This window comes from Aquarana catesbeiana, linkage group LG01 (genome assembly GCF_042186555.1).
Source record: "Aquarana catesbeiana isolate 2022-GZ linkage group LG01, ASM4218655v1, whole genome shotgun sequence".
NCBI lineage: Eukaryota > Metazoa > Chordata > Amphibia > Anura > Ranidae > Aquarana > Aquarana catesbeiana.
In genome coordinates, this window is record NC_133324.1 from 187134885 (window position 1) to 187160503 (window position 25619).

The 25619-nt window shown below is 42.1% G+C and overlaps 1 protein-coding gene across 2 annotated transcripts in view; it reads right to left on the bottom strand.

Moving 5' to 3' along the window:
* The window catches only part of TMEM232 (transmembrane protein 232), a 384711-nt gene that overhangs the window by 278618 nt on the left and 80474 nt on the right, over positions 1-25619 (bottom strand). For both annotated transcript variants that reach the window (XM_073624604.1, XM_073624605.1), the window contains exons 4-7: positions 12413-12515; positions 10906-11063; positions 6493-6592; positions 4476-4603 (exon numbers count right to left, since the gene is read on the bottom strand). In XM_073624604.1, the coding sequence (XP_073480705.1) occupies positions 4476-4603; positions 6493-6592; positions 10906-11063; positions 12413-12515 (489 nt within the window). The remainder of the gene's footprint in view (positions 1-4475; positions 4604-6492; positions 6593-10905; positions 11064-12412; positions 12516-25619) is intronic.

The window sequence follows — 25619 nt, forward strand, 5'->3', positions numbered from 1 at the left end:
TGGGACAAGTAAGTGTCCATTTATTAAAAGTCAGCAGCTGCAGTATTTGTAGCTGCTGGCTTTTAATATTTTTTGTTTAAGGTGGAGCTCCTCTTTAAATATAATTGGCTTAATGTATACAGGATGTTTTGAAATCTCTCCTGAACGATTTACCTTGACAGATAGTAACCAAGGTTTAAAAACGTCAGTTTTGCCGCGTTTACATGCTGCGTTTAGCCGAGTTTGCTGTTAGAAGCGTTTTTTTTTTTTTTTCAAAAAGTCAAAAATGTATCTCTATTAAAAATGCCTGTAAACAAAATGCAGCTAAATGCGAGTTTACAAGCTGTTACAGGCATTTGGCATTTCAAATGCCCCTGAGCATCCGTCCTGAAACACATTTTTTTGCTTTCCAAAAAAATGCTTCTAAACTCAACTGCCTAGAAACGACTATAAACAACCCTGTGTACATGTACTGATAAGATACCATAGAGGACAGTTCAGGGGCAACTGAAAAAAGCCCAACTGCTCCTAAACATCCGTTAACCAGCAGCTGTCTACATGAAGCCTTAGAGGAGAAATAGACACTAGGTACATAGAAAGTCAGCCTCCTAGAGGCTATAACTCTTCCCACCTTGCCAGTTGTAGCAAACAGTCCAAATAGAGAAATAGAACATATGAGAGTTGGGATTTGTGTGCCTCAAAGGATTTTAGGGTGAGCACAAAAATCTTATTTTTTAAAGCAGCACCCCTTGATAATAGAGACTTAGGGATGTCCAAAAAAAGTCCAAACCAAGAGTCTGGCATGGCACCACAGGTAAACCAACCCAAAAAGAAAAGACTAGAAGAAAAAACAAAGGGCAATAATAGCTCCCGCAAAGCCTTTCACATGAAACTAGCATCTATGGAGGTAGACACATCGACTGAGTAGTATTTAAAAAAATAAGGCCATAATATCAGGTCAAAGTCTAATGCCCCATACACATGATCAGAAATTCTGCCAGCAAAAGTCGGATGTGAGCTTTTGGTCAGAAATTCCGACCGCGTGTATGCTCCAACTGACTTTTGCTTGCAGAATTCCAGTCAGCAAAAGATTGAGAGCAGGTTCTCTATTTTTCGGTCGGAAAACGTTCCTATCCGAAAATGTGTTCATTCATTTATCAATGACACCGTCCAGATCAGCAGGAAGGGATCTTCCTGCTAATTCATCCTTCACTCTATCAGAGAGGCCATGTAAAAAGGTTGCAACTAGGGCCTCATTATTCCAGCTCAATTCAGCTGTGAGGATACGGAACTGAAGAGCATACTGTCCCACAGAAGCGGACTCTTGAAGGAGACGTAAAAGATCGCTAGCCGCTGAGGAGACACGACCCGGTTCCTCGAAGCTATTCCAAAAAAGTTTCAAGAAATCAGACAGGCTAGAAACCACTGGATCATTCAGTTCCCACAGAGGGGCAGGACGGATATAATATAGACTACTTTTGCCCGATCGGACAGGAAGTTTTGGGGCTGAAGTTCAAAATGAATCGTGCACTGGCTAAGGAACCCCCTGCAAGCCTTGGAGTCCCCAAAGAAACGGGCCGGAGCTGGCAGTTGTAATGAATGTGTGGCTGCGACTGGTGCGATAGGTGCAGCAGCAGATATCGGTTTAGGTTGTTGAACCGGGAGTCCTAATGAGGCCTGAACCTGTTCAAAACAGGATGCCAAATCCTGAAGGAATGGCATCACCTGGATCTGATGCGATTCCTGGGTCTCAAGTCTGCGAACTAAGCCCTGCGACGGATCATCTGCGGGTAGCGGCACATCAGTCCTAGGGTCCACTACCTTAGCGATGCACTCTGTAGGGGTCAGAAGTGCACCGCTAAGGTAGTGGACCCTGGGACTGACTGCTGCAGATTGAACCCTGGGAGGTTCAGGAAGCAGGTCTACTGGATCACTGACACAGATCCCACTGGGAGCTAGAGCACAGATTCCCCAGGGCGCGGAGTCTAAGAGCCAGCAGGTGTTCACCAGAGCCTCTAGTGGTGAGGATGGACTGCGCTGCAGTCTGGCTCCAGGTCGCGGCCCCCAGGGTCTCACAGCTCACGCTCACGGTAGACTACAGGAGAAGAGGAAGGAGGCAGCAGGCTGGAACAACAAGGAAAGTAAGGGACAAGCCAAGGTCGGGGCCACAAGCAGACAAGGACAACAGAGTTCACACCAAGGTTCAGGGTCACAGGCAAACAGGGATGGTTGGGGACACGCCAAAGGTCAGGGTCACAAGCAGACAGGAATAGTTAAGAACAGGCCAAAGTCGGTAACTGGAATCAGACGTGGGAAACACAGCAAGTACACACGGAGGCTAACACACAATGGTTGATCAGCACTTCTGGCTTGCAGTGCACAGGGTAATATACGGTTCCTGATAGGGCCTGGGGTGGGGCCATGCTTAGAGGAGAGGTTATAAAACCAGTCAGGTGAGAGGCAGCTGGTCTTTAGAGATGAACACATGGAGACAGGTAAGCTGACAGAGAAACTCTATTGCATAACCATGACACCCGAGCTCATGAAATATATAAGGCACAGGTTCCAGTAGATGAAATGCATAGAAGAGGGTATATACCAAAACAGAGAGACTATTTCCCTTGGGTCCAGATGCTGTCTGCTGAGAAAATTGTCTGCCAGTTTTTTTAACCCAAGGTATATAAAACATAGAATCACTGAAACATGAACTCTACCACAGACAGGCTAAATTCTGCTTCGATCACAACACTCCCAGTGACCCCCTAAGATTAATCGAAGACAGAACTGTGGCATTGTCAATTGAACCTGACCAGTCAAAAAAGGGTCCCAAAAAGTAACAGCTAACTAAATGCTTGAGAATCCATAATGTTAATAGGAACCTGAAATCTTCCTGAACCCTGAAAAGATAAAAAAACGGAGCCCCAACCCAAAAGATAACAGTGCTGGGGGCAGAAACCGCCATGACAGAAACATGATTTCCCAAAGTTCAGGATCCATCTGAAGTCTGCCAGGTCCACATCATGAATGTCACAATGAAGTCCAAAGGCAGAGAGATGTATGCTCACAGCAACAGATCATCCATTTATCTGATGATGTGAATACCTCACAGGGCATCAATAAGAATTGATATGGAATCTTTACCTTTGGGAGCACTATCAGTTGATTGTGGTTACTTAGGAACAAACTCATTCATAATGGATTTATGTGATTCCTCATCCAACAGAGTATCTGTAACAGATGTCTCAGAGGCTGCTACAACTGCAGGAATAGTAGGACTCTGGGGGTAAAGGCATAGAAGTATGCTTAGAGCAATTAAAGCTGTAATTTTTACCCACAAAATTTAGCATAGCTGTAGGGAACTTTTCCCATGATAAGGCTAAAGAAGGGACTGCACCTGAAGGAGCCAGGGTCACCCTGAAACTGCTTCCTTTGCATTTGGGACCTGACATATTGCAATGATAGACTGAGGCAGCTTAACTTTCAAAACCCCAAGAAAGACATTACATACTCACAAATCAGCTGCTGAGAGCAGGATGGCCTGACATCACTGGGTCACTGTAGGTGACTGTAGGCGACAGCAAGGACTAAGGTGAAAACTGAATGTCTCTTGGAAATAGAACAAAGGTGGAAATATTCTGTCTCACACTGAAAAAGTGGGAGCAGAATATTCAGAGCATGTGCATGACACTGCATTTAGTGGCAAAGCACAAAATCCTCCAGCATGTTAACCCTTTCCTTGGAACCAACAGAAACAGGGGAAATGATGGTATTTAACAGTAAAAGATGTATTAGCTTGCAATGCGCAGATATAGTACAGGAGGATTCTGGAAAGCACTCTGCGGCTAACACTGTACTATAAGTGACTGGGAAGCACCACAAGAAGAGCTCAGTGCTCAAAGGTTACATTCTAGGTTATCCTTTGACATAAACAGTAGACAGTCTTCAAAGGCTGTGTCACACCAGAGACTGTGTCACATTTCAGGACCTGTAAAGTGCTCTGCAGCTAACTAATACAGTACACAGTGGTCTGGGAAGCATCACAATCAGCCACAGTCTTCAGTTAACTGCCTAGTTAATTGAGGTCAATAAAAAAAATTGCTGTTCAAATGTGCCAATGATTCGTATAGGCACCATGAGGCTCATGACCCTCTGTATAGTAATAGCAATACAGGCCATTTTTTTACTAGTTCCAGAAACTGATGAAACTCTAATGCTGCTGATCATTCAAATACATTTTCTCTTCAAATACACTATTTTATTTGCATGCACAGGATTAGCATGCATTGATGACATAATCAGCAGTGAAAAGCTACTGTAAAACTTTCAAAGATGATTTTAGAAATCACTTTGCATAATTTTCATAAGAGAGAAGCAGCTGATTAAAAAAAATTATACTAGTATACTGTATCAAAAGACATGGAACTGCATACAGCAGATTAAAAATATACTTATTTTAGGTTGCACTTTTTTGTAGAAACACTAAATGACAAGCTCACCTTGAGCAAATGATTTGTTTCCAGGTCAATCTCTAAGTCACAAATGGCTTCTCCAACTTTTAACATTATGTGTACAGACAAGAGAATATTTGGATACGATTCATAAGAGGCTTCACATGCTGGCAAAGCTGTAGAAAGAAAACTGTACTTTTAATTTAAAAAAAAATACCTTTAACAAAACAAATTTCTAGGGCAAAACCTGAAAGAACAATCTAATGTTTGAGAATATCATTTACAGCAACCTAAAAGGAAACTGATTTCTATTATCAAAGAAATTAAGTGTAAAAGGCTCACCAGCATTATTAGACTGTTTGAAAATATCTAGTCTACCCACAGACAAGCTATCTCTGCTTTGTGAACATCAAACCACTTTTTTCTCATATCTCAACACAAAATAGGAGGCACAGTGCTGTCAGACAGATCCCAGAGGGACCCATGTGTGCGCTGTCACTCTCTGGGTTCAGAGCAGTTACATGGCAGGTGTCAACCAAGTCACTGCTTGATCTGTAAACAGGTGACTACAGTAGTGGAAGTACACAGTTGGCGAAGCACCAATGCACAAATAAATATTGTGTGTTTGTACAGTGTATATATTTTTTATTATATATACTTAATTGATATATAGATTTAGATATAGATGTAGATATGTAGACTCTTTGTTGTTTTGCTATGAAAAGGAATGAGTTAGAAACCTCCAAACATTCACATTATAACTTATTATGCCAAGTGAATTAAAAACGTTTTATTTAAAATGAATGTCAATACAGAACTTTTTTCTTGGTTTTGGACAGAGTGGGGAAGGATTAGATCCCCTTTTAGGTATTTACCACTATACAGGGCTTCGTTGGAGAGATCTTGCAGTCTGGAAGTGAGAGGAACTCTCCAACGGCAACATTCCCTACTCTCCCTACTCTACAGCAACAGTGGAGTAGGGAAAGAACAGAACACATGTAAGATCTGTATTACTTTTTCAGATTTTTGAAATCTCAAACAGAGCTTTGGAGTTCTAACCCCCCCCCCCCCCCCCCTATCTAAAACAAATAAAAAACGTTTTGGGCTTGACATACATTTTAAAGAGTTTTAAAACTCAGAATTTGGGGTCTATGTTAACAAAAATTGCACTGAAAATATGTCATATGTCATTTGCACAGGTTCCACAAATCTTCACTGCAATTTGCTTAGTACGTTTATGTCCTAGGATAGTCAAGCACCATCTAATGGTAATAAAGTGGTAATTTTCCTGAAATATCTCAATCAGCAAAAATAACACATCATTGCCACTAGATTGTGCTGACAAACCTAGGAAATAAATGCATTAAACAATTACAGTGAAGATTCATGGTGCCTGTACGAATCATTGGCACATTTGAACAGCAATTTTTTTTATTGACCTCAATTAACTAGGCAGCCTTTAGGAAGCATAGCTGGGGGCATTAGAATAACTATTACCTATCTATCCTAGTAAAGAGTTTTGCCTGCTTATATTTGTTGACAGGTTCAGGGGCAAAGGCAACCAAATTCAAATGAGGATTTAACAAATGATCTAAAAGCTAATTTTCCCATTAACATCTATGATTTACCATTTCCAAGCAGCTACATGTGCAAAAACAGCTTGAGGCTGTGGGAAATACCACTGAGTACTGAATTACCCATTGAGGAATGGGAACGCTAGATATGTGGCAAATCAGATTTGATCTGGTGAATACAAGTGCAGTGAATGCACTTAATATCTAAAGCAAACAATCAGATGGCATTTGACAGGAAATGAACAGCAGGTGTGTGTAACATTGCCCAGTCCGAGTTAATAGGTAGAAAGTTGGTAGCGCTCTTTTTTCATGAAAGTAGGAACATCTATAGATCATTCTCTAAAATATTATAGAGCCATAGCCTAAAAAAAAAAAATGTTGCACATTATTAATATAGTGTGTATTAAACCGATCATAACTCCACACTGAAAAAAAATAAACTTTGTTTTACTTTCCATTGTATAAAGATACATTCCTCCTGAGAAACAAACCTTTTAAGTAAATGTATAGCCTATCCTTTTGTTCTTCAAAATGTTGCAGTTTCCCAAGGAGATGAAAAGTATAAAGCCTTAAAAATGACAGAAGTCCAAGCTGTTGGTAGAATAAAAGGGTTCATAAGCATTTAATAGAGATTGCCTAGAAGCTTAATATGTAAACTGTCACTAATACAGTCTTCACAAAATTATTTTGATCTAGGAATTATTATGACTCTAACAAATGACATACTGGATTGAAACATCATCGGTACACCTGAAATCATACAAAAATATGATATCCTAATCTCATAAAACAATCAATCCTGGAAGCACTGCAAGACCTCGTATACATGGCTGAATCTGAGCGCCACAAATCGAAAACACAATTTAATTCATTTTTAATATACAAACCAAACTCATCCATCCGTCCATGTCTCCATGTTTTATTTTGCTAAGAAATCTCTTTGAAAAACACACCCTAGCATTTTTGGCTGTGGCCAACTTGAGGAAAGGCAGATGATTCACGTAGCAGTTACTTTTTGGAACCCATCTGCCCTTAGCTCAGGCATGAAGGCAGGAGGGTTTGCTTAGCTAAGAAAAGCCCTCCTCCTTTCCTGAAGACTTCTGGAATGTATGTTGTCTTTGCTAGGCCAGGAAGTAATTGAAAATTGTAAAAAAAAAAAAAAAACAGTTTAAACTAGTACATAAAAAACAGTCCATCGGCAAACAGAAAATATAAATAAATATATCTATATATATACAGGGTCATCATAGCAAGTACATATCATGTGACTTTTTTAGAACATATTCAAGGTCAAAGTAATGCGGGAACACTCACCCTAAGATCCAAACCTATCAGGCAACAGCCACAAGGGGGACATCAAGGAAAAGGACCCCGGTGGGCATGGGAGCAGGCATATCAGAGACATCGGAACTTCTCTGGGCATATTATATATGTACATGCAAATATATATAGTCCATTTAAATATAAGCTATATATATATATATATATATATAAAGACTAAATTTTACAAAGAATATTAAAGGACTAAGATATTGGTTTTACGTACAAACACAATAGAGTTAGGAACTATAGTTGATCAGAGGTAACTCCTTTGGTGGGGTTGTAGGAACCGTCAAGAGGGAATGGTTTGTATTTCTTGTCCTGAAAGACTGTTTTTTGTGTTGTATTTGTATACAAAATAAAAACGTATTGATTTTAACAAACCTTGTAAGGTCCTTCGAAGGTACCAAGAAAATCCTGCTGCCCCACTCTTTCTAAAATTTTCTCCTGATACTATTTAGCACGTGGGTATCTATATTTTAAAGATCTATTTTTCTTTTGAGCAGTTATTTCTAGTTTAAACTAGTAAATATAATATACTTTCCTATCCATGTACTAATGCTAGCAACATATGGATTAAAAATAGTCAATGTTGATTGGGAGAGTTTAGTTCTGCTTTAACTGCTTGCTGACCGCCGGCCGTCAATTGAAGGCCAGGCGGCGCAGCTCTCGTGGCGGGTGGGCGTCATATGACGGCCTCGCTTTCCCAGGCCACCAGGGGCCACGCGCGCGCCACCGACGGCGATCGCGCGTGCCCTCCGTGTCACTGGGCACCCGATGCGTGTGCCCAGCGGCCGCAATGTCGGCTGGGCACCCGCGATTACCGGTAAAACAGCAGGACCGTGGATCTGTGTGTTTAAACACACAGATCCACGGTCCTGTCAGAGGAAAGGAGACCGATGGTGTGTTCCCAGTACAGAGGAACACCGATCGGTCTCCTCCCCTAGTGAGTCCCCACCCCCTACAGTTAGAATCACTCCCTAGCAAACACAGTTAACCCCTCGATCACCACCTAGTGTTAACCCCTTCCCTGCCGGTCACATTTATACAGTAATCAATGCATTTTTATAGCACGGATCGCTGTATAAATGTGAATGGTCCCAAATATGTGTCAAAAGTGTCCGATATGTCCGCCGCAATATCACAGTCACGATAAAAATCGCAGATCACCGCCATTACTAGTAAAAAAATTTAAAAAAATAAAAATGTTATAAATCTATACCTTGTTTTGTAGATGCTTATAACTTTTTTTAAACCAATCAATATACGCTTATTGTGATTTTTTTACCAAAAATATGTACAATGATACATATCAGCCTAAACTGAGAAAAAATTTGTTTTAAAGAAAAACAAATTGGATATTTATTATCGCAAAAGGTAAAAAGTATTGTGTTTTTTTGTAAACTTGTCACTCTTCTTTTGTTTATAGCGCAAAAAATAAAAACCGCAGAGGTGATCAAATACCACTAAAAGAAAGCTCTATTTGTGGGGGAAAAATGATAACAATTTCATTTGGGTACAGTGTTGCATGACCGCGCAATTGTCATTTAAAATGTGACAGCGCTGAAAGCTGAAAAATGGCTTGGACAGGAAGGGGGCGAAAATGCACTGTATTGAAGTGGTTAAGGTACCTTGGTTTCCTAGCATAATCCGTTCCAGAAGCATGCAATCCAAAGCACTCGTATATCAAAGTGAGTTTTCCCATAGGAATCAATGCTAAGCTAATTCGTTCCACAGTGACTGCTGGTGTATGCAGTATTGTGTATGGCCAGAGGTGCGGGGGCACCGGTGTATGCAGGGGCACCGGAGACGCTCAAAGACACTCGGGAACCGAGTGTCTCCGAGCGTCATGGGCGCCCCCGCACCTCTAGTCAAATGTGGTACTGCACATTCCAGTGGCTTGAATCCTGCTCATCTTTTTCGAGAAAACGCTTGCAAATCGAGTCAGAATTTTTTTTTAAAAAAAGCTTGTATTGTGAAACTCTCGTAAACCGCTTTACTCGCAATCCGAAGTTCCACTGTATTTCAGAAAACTAACACATTATAGCCATTAGATGGAGCTGAGAAGATAATCACATTACATATAAAACAGCGATCATTTGTTGCGCCTGTGTGAGTGCTTAAGACATCTGCGCTGAGAATTTTCTGTATTTTCTGAGGATTAGATAAAATCTTAGGTACGATAGAGATTTAGTATGACAGTTAAAGCTATGCAACATGTAGTCTATATCCCTTGGCTTTACATACAAAATGTTCATGTTTCATTAGAGGATACTCTGAAATATTTACTCTTTGGACTACACTGTATCATGCAAACTAGCTGATTATACAATGCTTCTGAAATAATATTAATCTAAAATCTCATTTGTTTTTCACATTGCCAAATGTTACAAATCAACTCTTTTGCCAAAAAGGCAACAATGAACCCTCTTGAAAAGGAGAAGCGTGTTTTGCATGAGTTTCCTGTTCCTGTTTTGCTCCATTCAGTGAACATACCACAACCAAAAGAACTCATAAGATAACAAGTTCTGAAATGATAACAGCAACCGAAGAGTGTTTTTAGCAGTGTTTTAGCCATGTTCTAAGTGTACTAAAAATATGACTAAAAATAGAAGATTATTTAAAAAAGTAACTATATTGGAAAAAAAAAAATTTATGTATTAAATACACATTACCAAAGATAAAAATAATAATTTAATAAGAATCTCGGACGGCTGAGACACTCATTGACATCGCTGGACAGAGAGGGACCTCAGTGACACAGACTGATACAGATCCAGCAGTCTCGGATGTCCTATAGGTTTTTGAGAGACCGAATTCCCTGGGCTTGGTGAGACCAACATATTGGTCTTTTCAGTCAGTAAGGAGTACATATACTTACTTTGGGTGTTCCGTCTCACTGGATGAGGGACTCTTTTTCACGATTTGTTTGCTGCATCATTCACTGGCTAATTTCCTTTTTGCAAGATTAATGGGACTTATTTAAATTCATCACTATAGTTTTTCTTATTGTTATGTTTTCACATATTACCTCAAGATTAGCTTTATTATTTAGATCCAGAGACATTTATATCTGGAGTGTTTTTACCCACGGTTGAGAAATATTATGTTTCACTTGTTTATGTGAATACATATATTTTACTTTTGATGTTTCTATTATATATCCTTATTTTGAATGTTTTCAATAATTGGTCATTTAATATTCACAATATCTACTCACTAGCACACCAGAATATAAAAATAAAAATATAATAATCATTTTTGGAGTTAGTACTCCACTTTAGTTTTATTTTTTCAGTCTGTTTTCACTATTTCATTAAGTCAATATTTATTTTTGGTGAAATTTTTTTGGAAATATCAATTCAGTGATTTTAGCGCTGCACTTATTTTTTATTTCATGATTTTGGGTTTTGTATTGTAGACTCTTGGTGCTGGCAGCTTTTCTTTCTTGTTTTATTTTATTTTAAGTATATATTTCTAGCGCAGTGTTTGGCCATCTGGCCTTTTTTTACCTCATTACCAAAGATAAGTCTAGTATCTTTTATCTCAACAATATGAATTTGATTTGGATAATGGATATATACCTTTGAAAGCTTGATTTCACTGGAATACAGGTGTGGTTTCTGAACTGAATCACAACATATTCTATACAGAACGGATTCAGCAATGAAAAACAACAAAGGGATGTGGTCTTGATTAAGATCAGCTTGATCCATTGAGAGAATAAGGATATCCAAGGCCTCTAAAAGAAAAATGGATTAATTAGTAAAAAAAAAAAATATACAGGACACAGGGGTCCATCCACCAAGAGATAAATGTTGCATGAATGTTTGCCTTAAAATAACTCTAATGCCCTGTACACACGACCGGTTTTGCCGTCGGAATAAACTCCGAAGGTTTCTCCGACGGAACTCTGACGGAATTCCATTCTTGCCTACACATGGTCAAACTAAAGTCCGACCAAAGTCCGACTGTCAAGAACGCAGTGACGTACAACACATACAATGGGACTAGAAAAAAGAAGTTCAATAGCCAGTAGCCAATAGCTTCCGTCTCGTACTTGCTTCAGAGCATGCGTCGTTTTTGGTCCGTCGGAACAGCATACAGACAAGCGGTTTTCCCGATAGGAATTGGTTCCATTGGAAATATTTAGAACATGTTCTCTTTATAGGTCCGTCAGAATTTTCTAAAACAAAAGTCCAATGAGGCCTACACACGATCGGTATATACGATGAAAAGCTTCCGTCTGACTTTTTCTGTCAGACATTCTGCTTGTGTGTACACGGCAATACAGTATTTTTCACAAAAGTAATCAATTTACTAAAAAACATATGTAATTTAATAGATAAGCTAAATAACTATTTTTTGCAAAATTTAGCACTTAAAATTAAAAATACTTTTGGCATTGTTTTGTCAATTTTTTCCCCCAAAGGCTAATACTGCACCTACAGGAAGATTGTTCTGTGAATGAAGGCACGCAGAAACTTTGCAAGGTGCACCGTCTATTTGCCTTTAGCTTTGTGTCTTTGAGAAAACCTAACCAGGCTTTCCAATATGCAAGGTTAAAAAGGACCAGTCGTCAATGGACATCTGTAATAATCCAAAATTCTGCTCTTGTTAAAATAGTGTAGCCTGCATTTATAGGGGAAGGTGTGCTTGGTGTTATTCATTTGCATTCGCTATTAGTGCACCCTTAGGTTAAAGCAGACCTTTGCTCCCCTAAACCCTCTCCCTCGCAACATTTAACAACCCCCTATTTTTGGTTTCTCTATTTTTTTCTTAATTAATCATGTTCTGGGCCAGCCCCTGTCCTCCATTCTTGCCTAGGCAAGAATGACATACTCCTGGTGCCTCCTGGGATATGCAATGCACATATCCTGGGCTTACATACAATGGATAGAGGGAGAGGGTGGGCCTGGCACCACATCTCCAGAAGCTGACTGCCTAAACCCAGAAGAGACAGCTGGCTCCTGATGACATCTAGGTTTATGAAATTATCCATTTTTATGGAGTACTCAATCTAACTCGAATAACATAGTAGAATCTACTATGTTATTTAAGTTAGATTGAGTCTACTAATTAGATGCTTACCTTCCTGAATCTTTCCTTTGCATTGAGCCATTAGGACCAGTTCCTCCCATGCAAGGTGCAGATTCACATATTTAGAACCCTTGCAATTAATTCCAGATCTTCTCTAAAAATAAAAGACATAATAAACAAAGTGAACCGTTAGTGATATGATAAAAAACATACATGCCACATTCCTACAGTAGTGACACAGGGACAGACTCATAAATATAATGGACATCATGGCTTGCCACTACTCAGAAAGAGTTTTTGGCTTAGAGTTTCACATATTGTATCTTGTATAGCCACGTGTCTTTTGTATAGCCACATGTAAAGTCAATGTCTAGGCATAAAAAAAAAAAAGCATTGAAAAATACCAGTTGATTCTGCCAGAAATCCAGCGTACTCCTGGCTTCCAGTAATAAGCTGACAACACTGCTTCACTAAAATCCCAAGCAGTTTTGTCAGCTAAGCCTGAGTTACCTAACTTCCCTGTATGACTAGAGAATCCCTCCCCCCCCCCCCATTTATGGAGATTAGTAGGAGGTGGGTGGGGCTGTTTTGTAGTCCAGCAGGGGAGAGTTTAGGTAGAGCTGACATAGTGACATTGGGATTTCAGTGCAGTAAAGACAGTGGGCTCCATTCACAAAGCAGTACCTTACCGCATCCAAGTATGCGGTAAGATGGTAAGATACTGCACAACGTTTTTCAAAAAGTTATTTTATGAAGTCATGTGGTATTTTAGTAGTGAAAACTTGTGGTCCTTAACTGCTTCAGCCCCAGAAGAATTTACTCTTTTGGGTACTTTTGCACTTTTTGGGATTCAGCACTGCGTCGCTTTAACTGACAATTGCGCGGTCGTGCGACGTTGTACCCAAACAAAATTGACGTCCTTTTTTTCTAACAAATAGAGCTTTCTTTTGGTGGTATTTGATGGCCTCTGCGGTTTTTATTTTTTGCGCTATAAACAAAAAAAGAGCGACAATTTTGAAAAAAACGCAATATTTTTTACTTTTTGCTATAATAAATATCCCCCAAAAATATATAAAAAAACATTTTTTTTCCTCAGTTTAGGCTGATATGTATTCTTCTACATATTTTTGGTAAAAAGAAAAATTCGCAATAAGCGTATACTGATTGGTTTGCGCAAAATTTATAGCATCTACAAAATAGGGGATAGTTTTATGGCATTTTTATTTTTAATTTTTTTTTTATTAGTAGACACTATTTTGGTATCATTGTCATTTATACAGCGATCAGTGCTATAAAAATGCATTGATTACTGTGTAAATGACACTGGCAGTGAAGGGGTTAACCACTAGGGGGCGGTGAAGGTGTTAAGTGTGTCCTAGGGAGTGATTCTAACTGTGGGGGAGGGGTACACCTCACATGACAGCGATCACTGCTCTCGATGACAGAGAGCAGTGATCTCTGTCCTGTCACTAGGCAGAACGGGGAAATGCTTTGTTTACAAAAGCATCTCCCTGTTCTACCTTTCCGTGACACGATCACGGGCACCCGGCGAACATTGAGTCCATGGGACCCACGGTCACCGAGACCGCGGTGGGCGCGTGTGCACCCGCAGCACCGCTTCTTAAAGGGGATATTCCTGTATGCCCTTTTGCCCACCAGCGCCATTCTGCCGACGTAAATCTGCATGCACTGGTCGGCAAGCGTTTAACAAACAGTGTAAAAAGCTGGTTGTTAAGGAGCGGGTGGCCACCAGTGTCCTTAACAACCAGTAAACAACCTGGTTGTTAAGGAGCGAGCGGCCACCATGTCCTTAAAAACCAATGATTCATCAGCTGTCAGCAGGGTTCCCAACCCCTGGTATGGATTGGGGGGGAACCCCACAATGTTTTTTTTCTGCAATTTTTACAATCCGGAAATTCTTTTCTTTACATTCAGCTGTCAGCGGGGACAGTCGATTATTTATTATAAAGGACATGGCCGCTGCCTGCTCCTTAACAACCATGTTTACTGGTTGTTAAGGATGCCGGCAGTTGCCGGTTCTTTAACTATCGCACGCCGGGACCACTACTTATTTACCAAATTTCTTTATTTATTTATGTCCTTTTGTGAATTGACTTTAACTCCTGTTTTATACAGTATTTACTAAGCATTTTTGCTTTATGCAATAAATAAAGCAAAAGTGAATTGACATTGTCAGGATTGCATGCAGTATTTGGGAAAACACCTAAATACTACATCCATCCATCCGTTTTTGTGAATGGAGCCCAGTGTGTGTTGCCAGCTCACTACAGAAAGATAGGAATACTCTTGATTTCTGGTAGGAAAAGTTTGCATATATGGCATAGATGCACTTAATAGGTTTATTTATGTGGCCCAGAGATACAGTACACGTTAATGAAGTGAAGAACATTACTGGTCTTAGCAATCTTAAAGCTAAACTCCATACAGGTATAAAACCATAATTTACTGCAGATAAGTATTCCCTAATATATATCATCAATCAAATGTCAGAGTACAACAGCACGGCATTCGAGATCCTTTCATCCACATTACTTGTGTGGATGCAGGGATCTGTGAGCTGTTTTTATTTTTTGTTGTTTGACCCACTGGTTGAACAAAAAAAAAAAACTCAGTGTGTATATCTTCTTTAAGTCAATCAGGCTGCATGCTCAGGGAGCATACTGACAATGAGAAGAGGAGAAAGAGGACTTCATCAGCCTGATGCACCTCCTTCGCTGCCCACTCTTAAACTGGGGCAGGGAGATGTCCAAGCTGTATTGCCAAACTGCAGTTGAGAAAGCTGAAAATCACCAACCTGGCTGTACTTTCAGGCAAGGGTAATTACATTTAGGACTGGCTGGTCAAATATAAATTTATTTTATTAGGTAAAAAAAAGCTTCCATATACTGTGGAGTAAGTACTCTATGGTGTATTTTGTTGTTTACCTGGAGTTCAGCTTCAAACATTTAAACAGTTTACTAGACATCTGAGACTTGGTTATGCATCATGTTGTCCAGAGACACTAGTATGGCTACTGTAGAAATACCAGCAACACAGTAAAATTACACGCAATGCATGCATGACCAAATTAAAATACAATTGTTTGTAGGAATAATACCCAAATTAAATGTAATACTCCATGGACAAACTTGGACCCATAATATACCATAGTGTGAAGGCATTGATGGGGTTAAATCACCCGCAAGTTTATTATATTATCTGAATGACTCCAGTGAAGAAACCCCAGTAAAGAGGACCATGCTAGCTTCCATTAGAGTCCCCTAAATCATAAAATATTATAATTCATGATATTAAAAAAAAGGCTTACTTCTGTTTTGCCTTAGGGGGAAAAAAAAGAACACAGGGGAAATATAAACAAAACCATAAGGCCTAGTCTACCAGTGGCAATACGGATGTAGGTCAGTGAACATCTTCCCTGAGACTGGCGGACTCAGTGCCAGGGGAAAAAACAGCAGCTGATGGGATTGGATTATGCAGGTACTGCATGGCTGCCACAGAACACTTTGAATTTTGATTGGATCCCCCCCCCGCCCTTTGCTATATGGAAGCCGATATTGGCCCTAGTATGTACTGTATATATGTGAATGTGAATTATGGACCTTAGATTGTAAGCCCCTTGAGGACAGGGCCTGATGTGAATGTACAATTTATAATGAAAGTGCTGTGTAAATTGGCAGCACTATATACAGTGGGGACGGAAAGTATTCAGGGGTTTGGTGTGTGGAATGAGATATACAGCAGCTTGGATGCAGGAATTTTCCTTTTTGGTTTTTAGTTAGTGCCAACATGGCCACCTAGGGCTTATGGCCAGCTTAAGGCTGGAGACAGCAGGGAAGATGATGGGGTGTAATGTGTTAATGATCAGCTTATGGGGCAACAACAGTGATGGTAAGTGCAGTGCAGAGGAAGTGAGAGTTGACCGACTCTGAATATTTTTTTATTACAGGTACTTACTGTAAGTACCTCGCCTAGGTGGCCATGTTGGCACTACCCGGCTTAAAAAACTTTGATTAAAAAATGGAAAAAGCTGGGCGGAAAATTGCTGGCAAAATAGTGACTGCATCCCTTCAGATCCACAGATGTCACTGTTGCTTGAAGACAACAACCAAAAAGGAAAATTCCTGCATCCAAGTTGCTGTGTATCTCATTCCACACCCCAAACCCCATTCTGCTGTTCCCCTCCCAATACCCTCCTTCTCCCATTCACAGCACCCACCTTCCATCATCTCAACCCCCCCCCAGCCATCTACCTCACCCCCCCCCAAGCATGGAACCTCCCTCCCTTGGTCACAATGCCTCTCTCCCACTTCACCACACTGTCCACTGCTCCTCATCCCCACATCCGATGCTGATCTCCCCCACTGCACGACACACACTTTCCTGTTCTGGAACAGGCACACTGTTGCTAATAACCATACAAATGTAAATATCACTTTTGTTTTGAGATGATGTTTATGTAAAATTGAGAAAAACTTCATATGCAGCATAGAAAAAAATAAATAACTCAGTGCCGTTTCGTAATTCTACAACTGCTTCTTCAACATTCTAAAGATGCTTGGAATTTTCTGTATACATCTGTTTGCATCATAATGCATCTAATCAGATAATTTACTAGTTAGACATAGCTGTGATTTATGAACTTCATTATGGACATAATTATATAGATTTAACAGTGGCATTGGACATTTCTCTTCCTTTGTTTAGCACTGAAATAGTGAAATGAAACATTATAATTTATAGACATGTCATTTTATATATAATTTACAGTGGCAGTTATATGATCATTCATTATCAAGTGAGTACTATTAATTTATTTTTTTCTGAATTTGATTTTAAGCAAGTATTAAATAATCTAAATATGTTATACATTTTATATACTGGCCCATATGACACTGCACATCCATGGGACAGTATGGTTATGAAGTGTATGGTGCTGCACTATTAAAATAGATAAATGTGAAAAAATGAAATAAACTTGCAAAGTATATGATCATATAACACAATAAGTGATGTCAGATCTCCAAATAAACTTGAATAAACAGACAAGGAGGTATGGCAATCTCTCCTACTATACTTAAACAATATATGCGACCAAAAGAATATATATTAGGTGCTGGTGGTGCACGTGATAAATCCTGAAATCAAACCAATATTAGTAATGACAAAAAGAAGCTAGGTGATGAAACGTGCAAAAGCAAGCAAGCAGAATGTGACTAGCGTCTCTTCTTTCAGTGCAGGTACACCTCTGTGCTAATTGGCCTCTCACCTTACTCGTGTAAGGTAACTCAGCGGATGGCTCCCTCGGACAGTGGACGCCAGCTCCCTCCAAATATCCTTCTCTCCTGGGCCAGGTATCTCCCCAGGGTAAATGTTGTGGCTCTTCTAGGCAAATATAAATATAATTGTCCATTGTCGAATAGATTTTGTTTGCAAGAGATGGGCTCTAGCAAAGAGGCATTCATAAAGAGCATGCTTGTTGAGGATTTGTATAAATGTGATATAATCAGGAGGCGTTGGAAGTTTCCAGCTACGGGCAATTGTTAAACGGGCTGCAATAAAATGTGGGTGATTATGGGATGGAACTCGGCAGGCCAGGAGTTTGTGTCTAAGCACAGTAGGGCAGGTTTAGGGTTAGGTAAATGCTGTAGTCCTGTGATTTCAGAAATTAGAGAAAATATCCTAGACCAGAAGGTCCAAATGTTGGGGCAGTGCTACGAGATATGGGATAGATTACCTGTTGTGCCGCATTGTCTTCAGCATGAGGGAAAGATATACACACATTTTACAAAAGAGATCAATCACATAAAATTGCTAGTTCAGTAAGCCAAGTCCGTATACTTTGTAAAGGGCTAATAATCAAAAATCCAATAAAATTTAGTCAACTCTATTTTTTTTTGTGGCAAAATAGGATTTTTGACTTACCGTAAAACCAGTTCATTGACAGACAAAGCACTCCATTATTTAGAACCATAGGGTTATATCGCCAGCTACAGGAGTAGGACACTAGGCAGAAAAAAAGACTTGGCTACACCTATGGGAAGTCCTAGGTGGTATACACCCCCCCCCTGCTATAGGCCTTCAGTTTAGTAACAAGCAGTCTCAGAAGCATCCAATTTCCTTAGAGGGGTGGGTGCTGTGTCTGTCAATGAACAGAGAAACGGATTTTACGATAAGTCAAAAATCCCATTTTCTCTTTTGTTCATTGACAGACACAGCGCTCCATAATTGAAAACCATAGGGACGTTCCAAAGCAGTGCCAAACATGAGGGGTGGGACAACGAAAAATCCCAAGGCTAACACAAGAGCCAATCAGGTAACAGGAGAAACACAGAAACAAACTGGAGCCCAACCTGAACAATACCCCTTCAAGAGGGAATAGACCCTCTAAACAGCAGCCTGCAACACCTTGCAGCCAAAAGAAGCATCCTCAGATGCCAACACATCCACGTTGTAGAATTTTGTGAAAGTGTGCACCGACGACCAAGTGGCCTCCTTGCAACCCAGCGCAGCTGACGCCTGATGACGGAAGGCCCAAGAAGCAACAAGCAGCCAAGTAGAAAGCACCATAACAGTGAAAGAAGGAACTCAACCCCTAATAGAATAGAGTCATCGTCTGTCTGATCCGTCTAGAGAGGTTACAGAAGAAGCAGACAGCCTCTTTTTTGACCCGTCCGTGATCACAAACAGTGAGTCTGATCTCCGAAAAAGCCCTGTGACCGCCAAATATACCCGAATCCCCCGAACACATTCCGGGCATGTAAGGTAAATCACTTAGGATATTTTGACCTGGGACACAGGGAAGGCAATACAACGTCCTTAGTCAAAAGGAATCAGAGGAGGGAACCATGGACAAGGGCAAAGAACCACTTCATATTTGTGGATCACTAGGTAAGAAGCATGACATGGTAATGCCTACAGTTCCGACACTCTGCAAGCATAGCTGATAGCAACCAAAAAAGCCACCTTCTGGGACAGAGCAAGCAGAGGAACCTCCCAAATATTTCCAATGGGAGGCTCCTGTAGAACAAACGCACCAAGAGTAGATCCCACAGCAGTAGAAGCGACCACACTGGTGGAGGCAGATGTCGAACCCCTTGATTAAGAGTACACACCAGGGAGTGCGAGACCAGGGGACGCCAAAGAAACCATGGTACCCAAGGCCAAGTTCTGCTCAACCCCCCCCCCTGTGAAGTAAGGTCAAAATCCGAGCCACCCAGGAAGGCTTCTTAGCCTTCAGCAGCATCGTAACTTCAGCACCTGGCTCATAACAGCCAGGCCTTCAAAAACCAGTGACTGAAGCAGGATGGAAGATCGGCCCTTGGGACAGTAGAACCGCAATCGCCAAGGAACATCAGCGACCAAGCACACCAGGTTGGCGTACCAAGACCGAAAAGACCATCCAGTCCCACTAGAATGACGGGAATCCCTTCAGCCTCGATCCTGTGCAAAAGGCGCGACAGAATCTTGAGAGGAGGAGAGGCGTAGATCTGTCTATACTGGCCCCATGGGGCCACCAGTGCATCTGCAGTGTCCACCAGAGGAGCACGTGACCTTGCCAGAAACCTCAGTACCATTACATTAAACTGGGATGCCAACAGGTCTACCTCGGGAGTGGCCCATCAGAGACATATCCAATGAAACATGTCCTGGTGAAGGGACCACCCCGTGAACCAACACTAGCCGACTGAGGCAACCGCCTGCCATTTTTGCCCACCGGAGGATGCTGGCTACTGTCAGGACTGCCAACACACTCTATGTTCCACCCTGGTGATTGAAATAGACCACATCGTCTGACTGGATCCGCACCCGAAGCCCCCGAAGTCGACCTCCATGATCCATACATAGTCTGATCACTTAAAGTCCCAGGATATCGAACGGCAGTCCAGATTCCTCCAGCGTCCAATGACCCTGAGCAGAACCCAGTGGCAGGACACCTCCCCACCCAGACAGACTGGCATTGGTGGTGACCATTGTCCAATACAAGGGGAGAAAGGATGTGCCCTGCCGAAATCTCTGAGAGTGAAGCCACCAGACCAGGGACCCCCAGTTTTCTGGCTCAGCCAGATCTGATAGTCCAGAGACCTCGGGCACTTTACACCAGAATCTTACTTGAAAGTTTGTATGGAATTGCGCAAATGGAACCGCCTCGAAGGTAGATACCATCAGGCCCAACACCCACCTGCAGGACCGCAGGGAGGCCCACCTGCAAGACAACTGTAGTTGAAACGCAGCATGCAACTTCTGGAATTTGTCTAGAGGAAGAGACACTCTGGCCAGAGATGAAACCAGAGTCATGCCCAGATAATCCAATTTTCTGGAAGGAGCTGGAGCAGACTTCAGGAAGTATAGAAGCCAACTGAAAACTGAGTTCTGTATACCGAGCTACGTCACAGAAGAAGATCGTCCAAGCAGCCCAGGACCACCATCCCCTGCTTACGTAACCACACCAGAACTGAGGTCAATACCTTTGTGAGTACGCGAGGGGTGGAGGCGAGACCAAAAGTCAACACCACAAGCTGAAAATGCTCTTTTCCCCACAGTAAAATGGAGGAAGTGTTGGTGTTGGGCACATATTGGAGTGCATAAATAAGCATCCGTGATGTCGACAGAAGCCCGAAAGTCCCCATGATGAAGGGACGCCATCACCGTGCAGAAGGACTCCATTCTGTACCCACTGGAACCGGGGAGATGCACACCCTGAAGCAGCAGGGCTTGCACAGCCCCAACTAGAACTGCTAACAGTCCAGTGACAGACGCCAATTGGAAGGAGAAAACCCTTTTCGGGGTTCTCGGCCGGAACACTAGGACATACAGTAGGTGAGGGCGCGCCTTCATGCTTGTGCAACCTAGAGACAGGGGGATCCACTACTGTGGAACAGTCCAACCTTTAAGGAGGGACCCCACGAGGGCTACCTCACAGCGAAGCGTCTTTGGAACCACAAAGGGACGCTTTGGACACTCCAAGTCTTTACGAACAAATTTTCCAAAATAGGAGGGAGAAGGGAACGCTTTTGCCGTGTGAGACAGTTTATCTCCGCCACAGCCACAGCTGCATCCTCCATCTTTATCTAAATGTAATAAGGGAGACAACCAGCACCTTCTTGTGTGCCACTGCAGTTGTGGAGGAACAAGCTCTCTAACTGACAGGAGAGGGAGTGTGGCCACCAACCCCGCAAGGTGGGCCACATCCATGAGGGCAGAGCCAGACACAGGATCAGTCAAGAACGATGAGGCAGGGGAAGGCGGGGGATGCCATTTACTAGCCTATATGCCCAAGCGCCACCTGTGAAAACACAAAGAACACAGGGGGCCACCGACTAAGACCTTAGGCCCCACACAGGGGTGTCACCGAGGTCCCACCCGCCGGGAAACCGGACCAGGCTAGAGCCGAGGAAGGAGGGCGGATGCCCGCAAAGGAAAGAGGCGAGCTCCACTTCCCGCTCTAGGGCCGCCTCACAGGTCGCCCGGTTGGTAGGCCGCAAAAGCTGTGGCCTAAATTTTCGGCTGCCCGCCACGAGGGCTCAGAGGGCTGCTGCAGGGGGCGCAGATCTGCGGATGCCTGGTCACCCACCCAACCATCAGGTGCCAAGGTGTACTCCCCCCATAGTGACAACCCTGGAGTGGAGGGGGTGGACAGAGTGTCTGAAGCACCTAAGCCAGAGGCCTGTGCCTCAACCAGAGAAGGAGGGATGTGGAGGAGAACCGACCACCCCAGGGAGTACCCGCGAATCCCAGAATTCAGAATACCTCTTGTGGACTGATGTCTGTAAGTTCCTAGCTTCATAACCAATTTCTACTACTACTAGGATGTAGCTCTCTCTCTCTTAGCCCTTCATATTCTATTTAGTATACGCTTTGGAGATTACAGCAGTTGTGTAATTCCCTAGAGCTGTGATGGGATACAGAGCAACTATAGTGGAGAAATCAGTATCAATACCAGAAGCCAATAGATAGTATAATTCATGAACTTCCATGGAATACTGATAGCATCACTAGTGGATACACCATTATACTAGTGGATACACCATTTGACAGTACATATTATTGTAAACCTTACTGAACACACCAATGCTGTCACCTTGATGTTTAGTGCCTATTCGCTATATTTTAAAAAGAAATAAAAATAAAAAGTGTGCAAAGCTTCGATTACTAATATTACAGAAATAACTTTTATTCAGACATATAAAAGCAGGGTTTACAATGGAATGATCTTCTACAGGAAAAACAGACATGGTTAACAATTTACTTTCATTGTTCCTGCTATTGCTATAACAATGAGCAAGAATGGTAACCATTGTTAGAGTATGTAACTGAACTGATCTGCTCACACAATAATCATGCACTGCGTGTCAAAACAGAAGACTGGTGCTAAAGCCTACCCTTTGTGTCCATTTCCATTATTCAAGCTCTTTCTCTGGATATATTTTGCACATTATTTGTAAGACTGTTGCATGCCCTTAACTTTGTGCTATAATGAAGTGGCAGTTTAAAATAAACTGCTACAGTAGAATATTGTACTGTGTTAGCCATTGATTAATAAAGAAAGTTAGGAGTCTAAACCTACGTTCACACCTACACGTTGTTTTGTGTGTTTTGCAGTTTGCAGAAATGCACCACTGTCCATTTAACATGGTTTCCTATGATACTAGTTCACATCTATGCGTTTGGCGGCCGCTGCATTTTTGGAATGGGTCAGGGACTTTTTTGCCGCGATTTGAGGCTAATAGACTTCAATGGAGCTGCACCAGAAATGCAAGTGGTGCATTTTTGATGTACATTTTTAATGTGGTTTGAGTTTTGCAGTTCCTATTTTACCACTGTATAAAGCTGATTGCTAAGCAGGGGGCCGGGAAGTCTTTAGCAACCGATGAGTCATCAGCTGTCAATGTGGGTTCACCGCTGAAAGCTGAATGTAAAAAAAAAAAACGATTTTGCAGCAAAATAATTTGCGAAAACAAATGGTGTGGGGTCCCCCCCAGTCCATATCAGGCCCTTCAGATCTAGTATGGATTCGGAGGGGACTCCAACGCCAATTTTTTTTTTTAAATGGCATGGGGTCCCCCCCAAAATACATACCAGACCCTTATCCAAGCATTCCACCTGGCAGGCCAGGAAAGGGGTGGGTGGATGACATCACGCGGAGAGCCGCCCCTTGACCCTTGTCACAAGGGGCGGGCTCTCCAGGTGATGTCATCAGATTGCCACGCCCAACGGCTATATAAAAGTCGGCAGAGAGCGGGCGACAACAAAACAGATGAAGACATCAACAGAACAAGAGTGGCTTTTTAAAAACAATTTAGCGGGTAACCGGCGGCGAGGAAGAAGACAGCAGCGGGAAGAGATGGTGGCGGGAAGAGACGGCTCGAGGAGAAGACGGCAGGAAGAGACGGCGGGAAGGGGAAGACAGCAGGATGAGATGGCGGGAAGGAGAAGACAGCAGGTAGAGACATCTCGAGGAGGAGATGGTGGGAAGGAGAAGACGGCGGGAAGAGACAGCGGGAAGGAGAATTCAGCAGAAAGAGACAGCTCAAGGAGGAGACGGCTGAGAAGACAGAACTATTAATAAAGGAATTGTCAAAAACCGGCTCTTGTGTTTTTCCTAAAGGGGGGCTTCCAAATTCTGATAAGCCCCCACCCGCAGACCCCGACAACCACCAGTTAGGGTTGTCAGGAAGAGGCCCTTGTCCTCATCAACATGGGGGCATGTTGAGGGCATGCGACCTGGTGTGGTTCAGGAGGGGAAGGGCACTCGCCCGTCCCCTCCCTTTCCTGACCTGCCGGGTGGCATGCTCGAAAAGGGTCTGGTATGGATTATGGGGGGACCCCATGCCATTTTTTTTTAAGTTTTGGCATGGGGGTCCCCTCTGAATCCATACTGGTATGGACCTGGGGGGGAACTCCACGCCGTTTTTTTCGCAAATTTTTTTGTCTGCAAATTTTTATTTTTTTACATTCAGCTTTCAGTGGGGGACCCTGCTGACAGCTGATGACTCATCGGTTGCTAAGGATGCGGCGGCCGGCTTTCCGGCCCCCTCCTTAGCAGCCAGCTATATACAATGTGTTTTACAGTGTGTTTAAAGAAAAAAAGAACGTAAAATGCAAAATGCATGAAAACTGCATGAAAAATGCATAAAAAATGCTGGTTTAAAAACGCAAAATGCACTGAAAAACATGCCTGAAAAACGCATCAAGCGCAGCCGCATAGGTGTGAGCCTTGACTTAGTTATATGTTTTATTGGCTAACTTAACCCCTTCGCACCTAAGGGTAAAACAAATCTTAATGCCTAAGCACAATTATGCAACTTTGTTCGTAAAACCATACATATCAGGACAAATTGGGCTTTCATTTGGTGGTAAATGCGAAATGGATAATTTCTGATTTTTGTTATTGTCACAGAAAAACTGGTCAAAAATAGTAAAAAATACATATTTTTTAAAATTTAGTAGCATATTTCTTGCTACTACCATAACCTTCAACCAAAGAACAACCCAAAATAAATTCTCCTGCTCCTGGCGGTCGCAGCAATACCACAAATGTGTACGTTAGTTGTTGTTTGTATCCGTAGTACAGCCAAAAAACAAAAGTGTGCATTTTGCTTTTTTTTTTTTTTTTTTTTTTTTATCCTACCTAAAAAATACACTGACACTGACAATAAGACCCCTTTCACACTAAGGCATTTTGCAGGCCTGAAAAGTGCCTGTAACCTGACTCTTCTGCAGCCCCAGTGTGATGCTTTCACACTGGGGTGGTGCGCTTGCAGGACAGGAAAAAAAGTCCTGCAAGCAGCATCTTTGGGGCGGTGCGGGAGCTGTGTATATGCCCCTGCCTATTGAAATGAATGGGCACCGCTGCAGAAACGCCTGCAAATCGCTTCCGCACCAGCGCTTTTTGGGTGCTATTAACCTTTTCCTCAGCCGCTAGCGGGGGGGTTAAAAGCGCCGCTAGCAGCCAAATAGTGCCACAATAGCAGCAGTAAAGCGCCGCTAAAACTAGCAGTGCTTTACCGCTAACACCCCCGGTGTGAAAGGGGTCTAACACTAATTTAAAAAAAAAACCTATCCCCTAAAAAAATACTGACCCTGACCTTTGACCCTGACCCAAACACTAACCCTGGCACTGACCTAGATCAAACCTTGATCTAGGTTTTTTTTTGTATTTAATGTTTTTTTAATTATTATTATTATTGTTTTTTTTTTCTTGCACACACTTTTTTTTCTCTAAAAGGAAAGAGAGAGA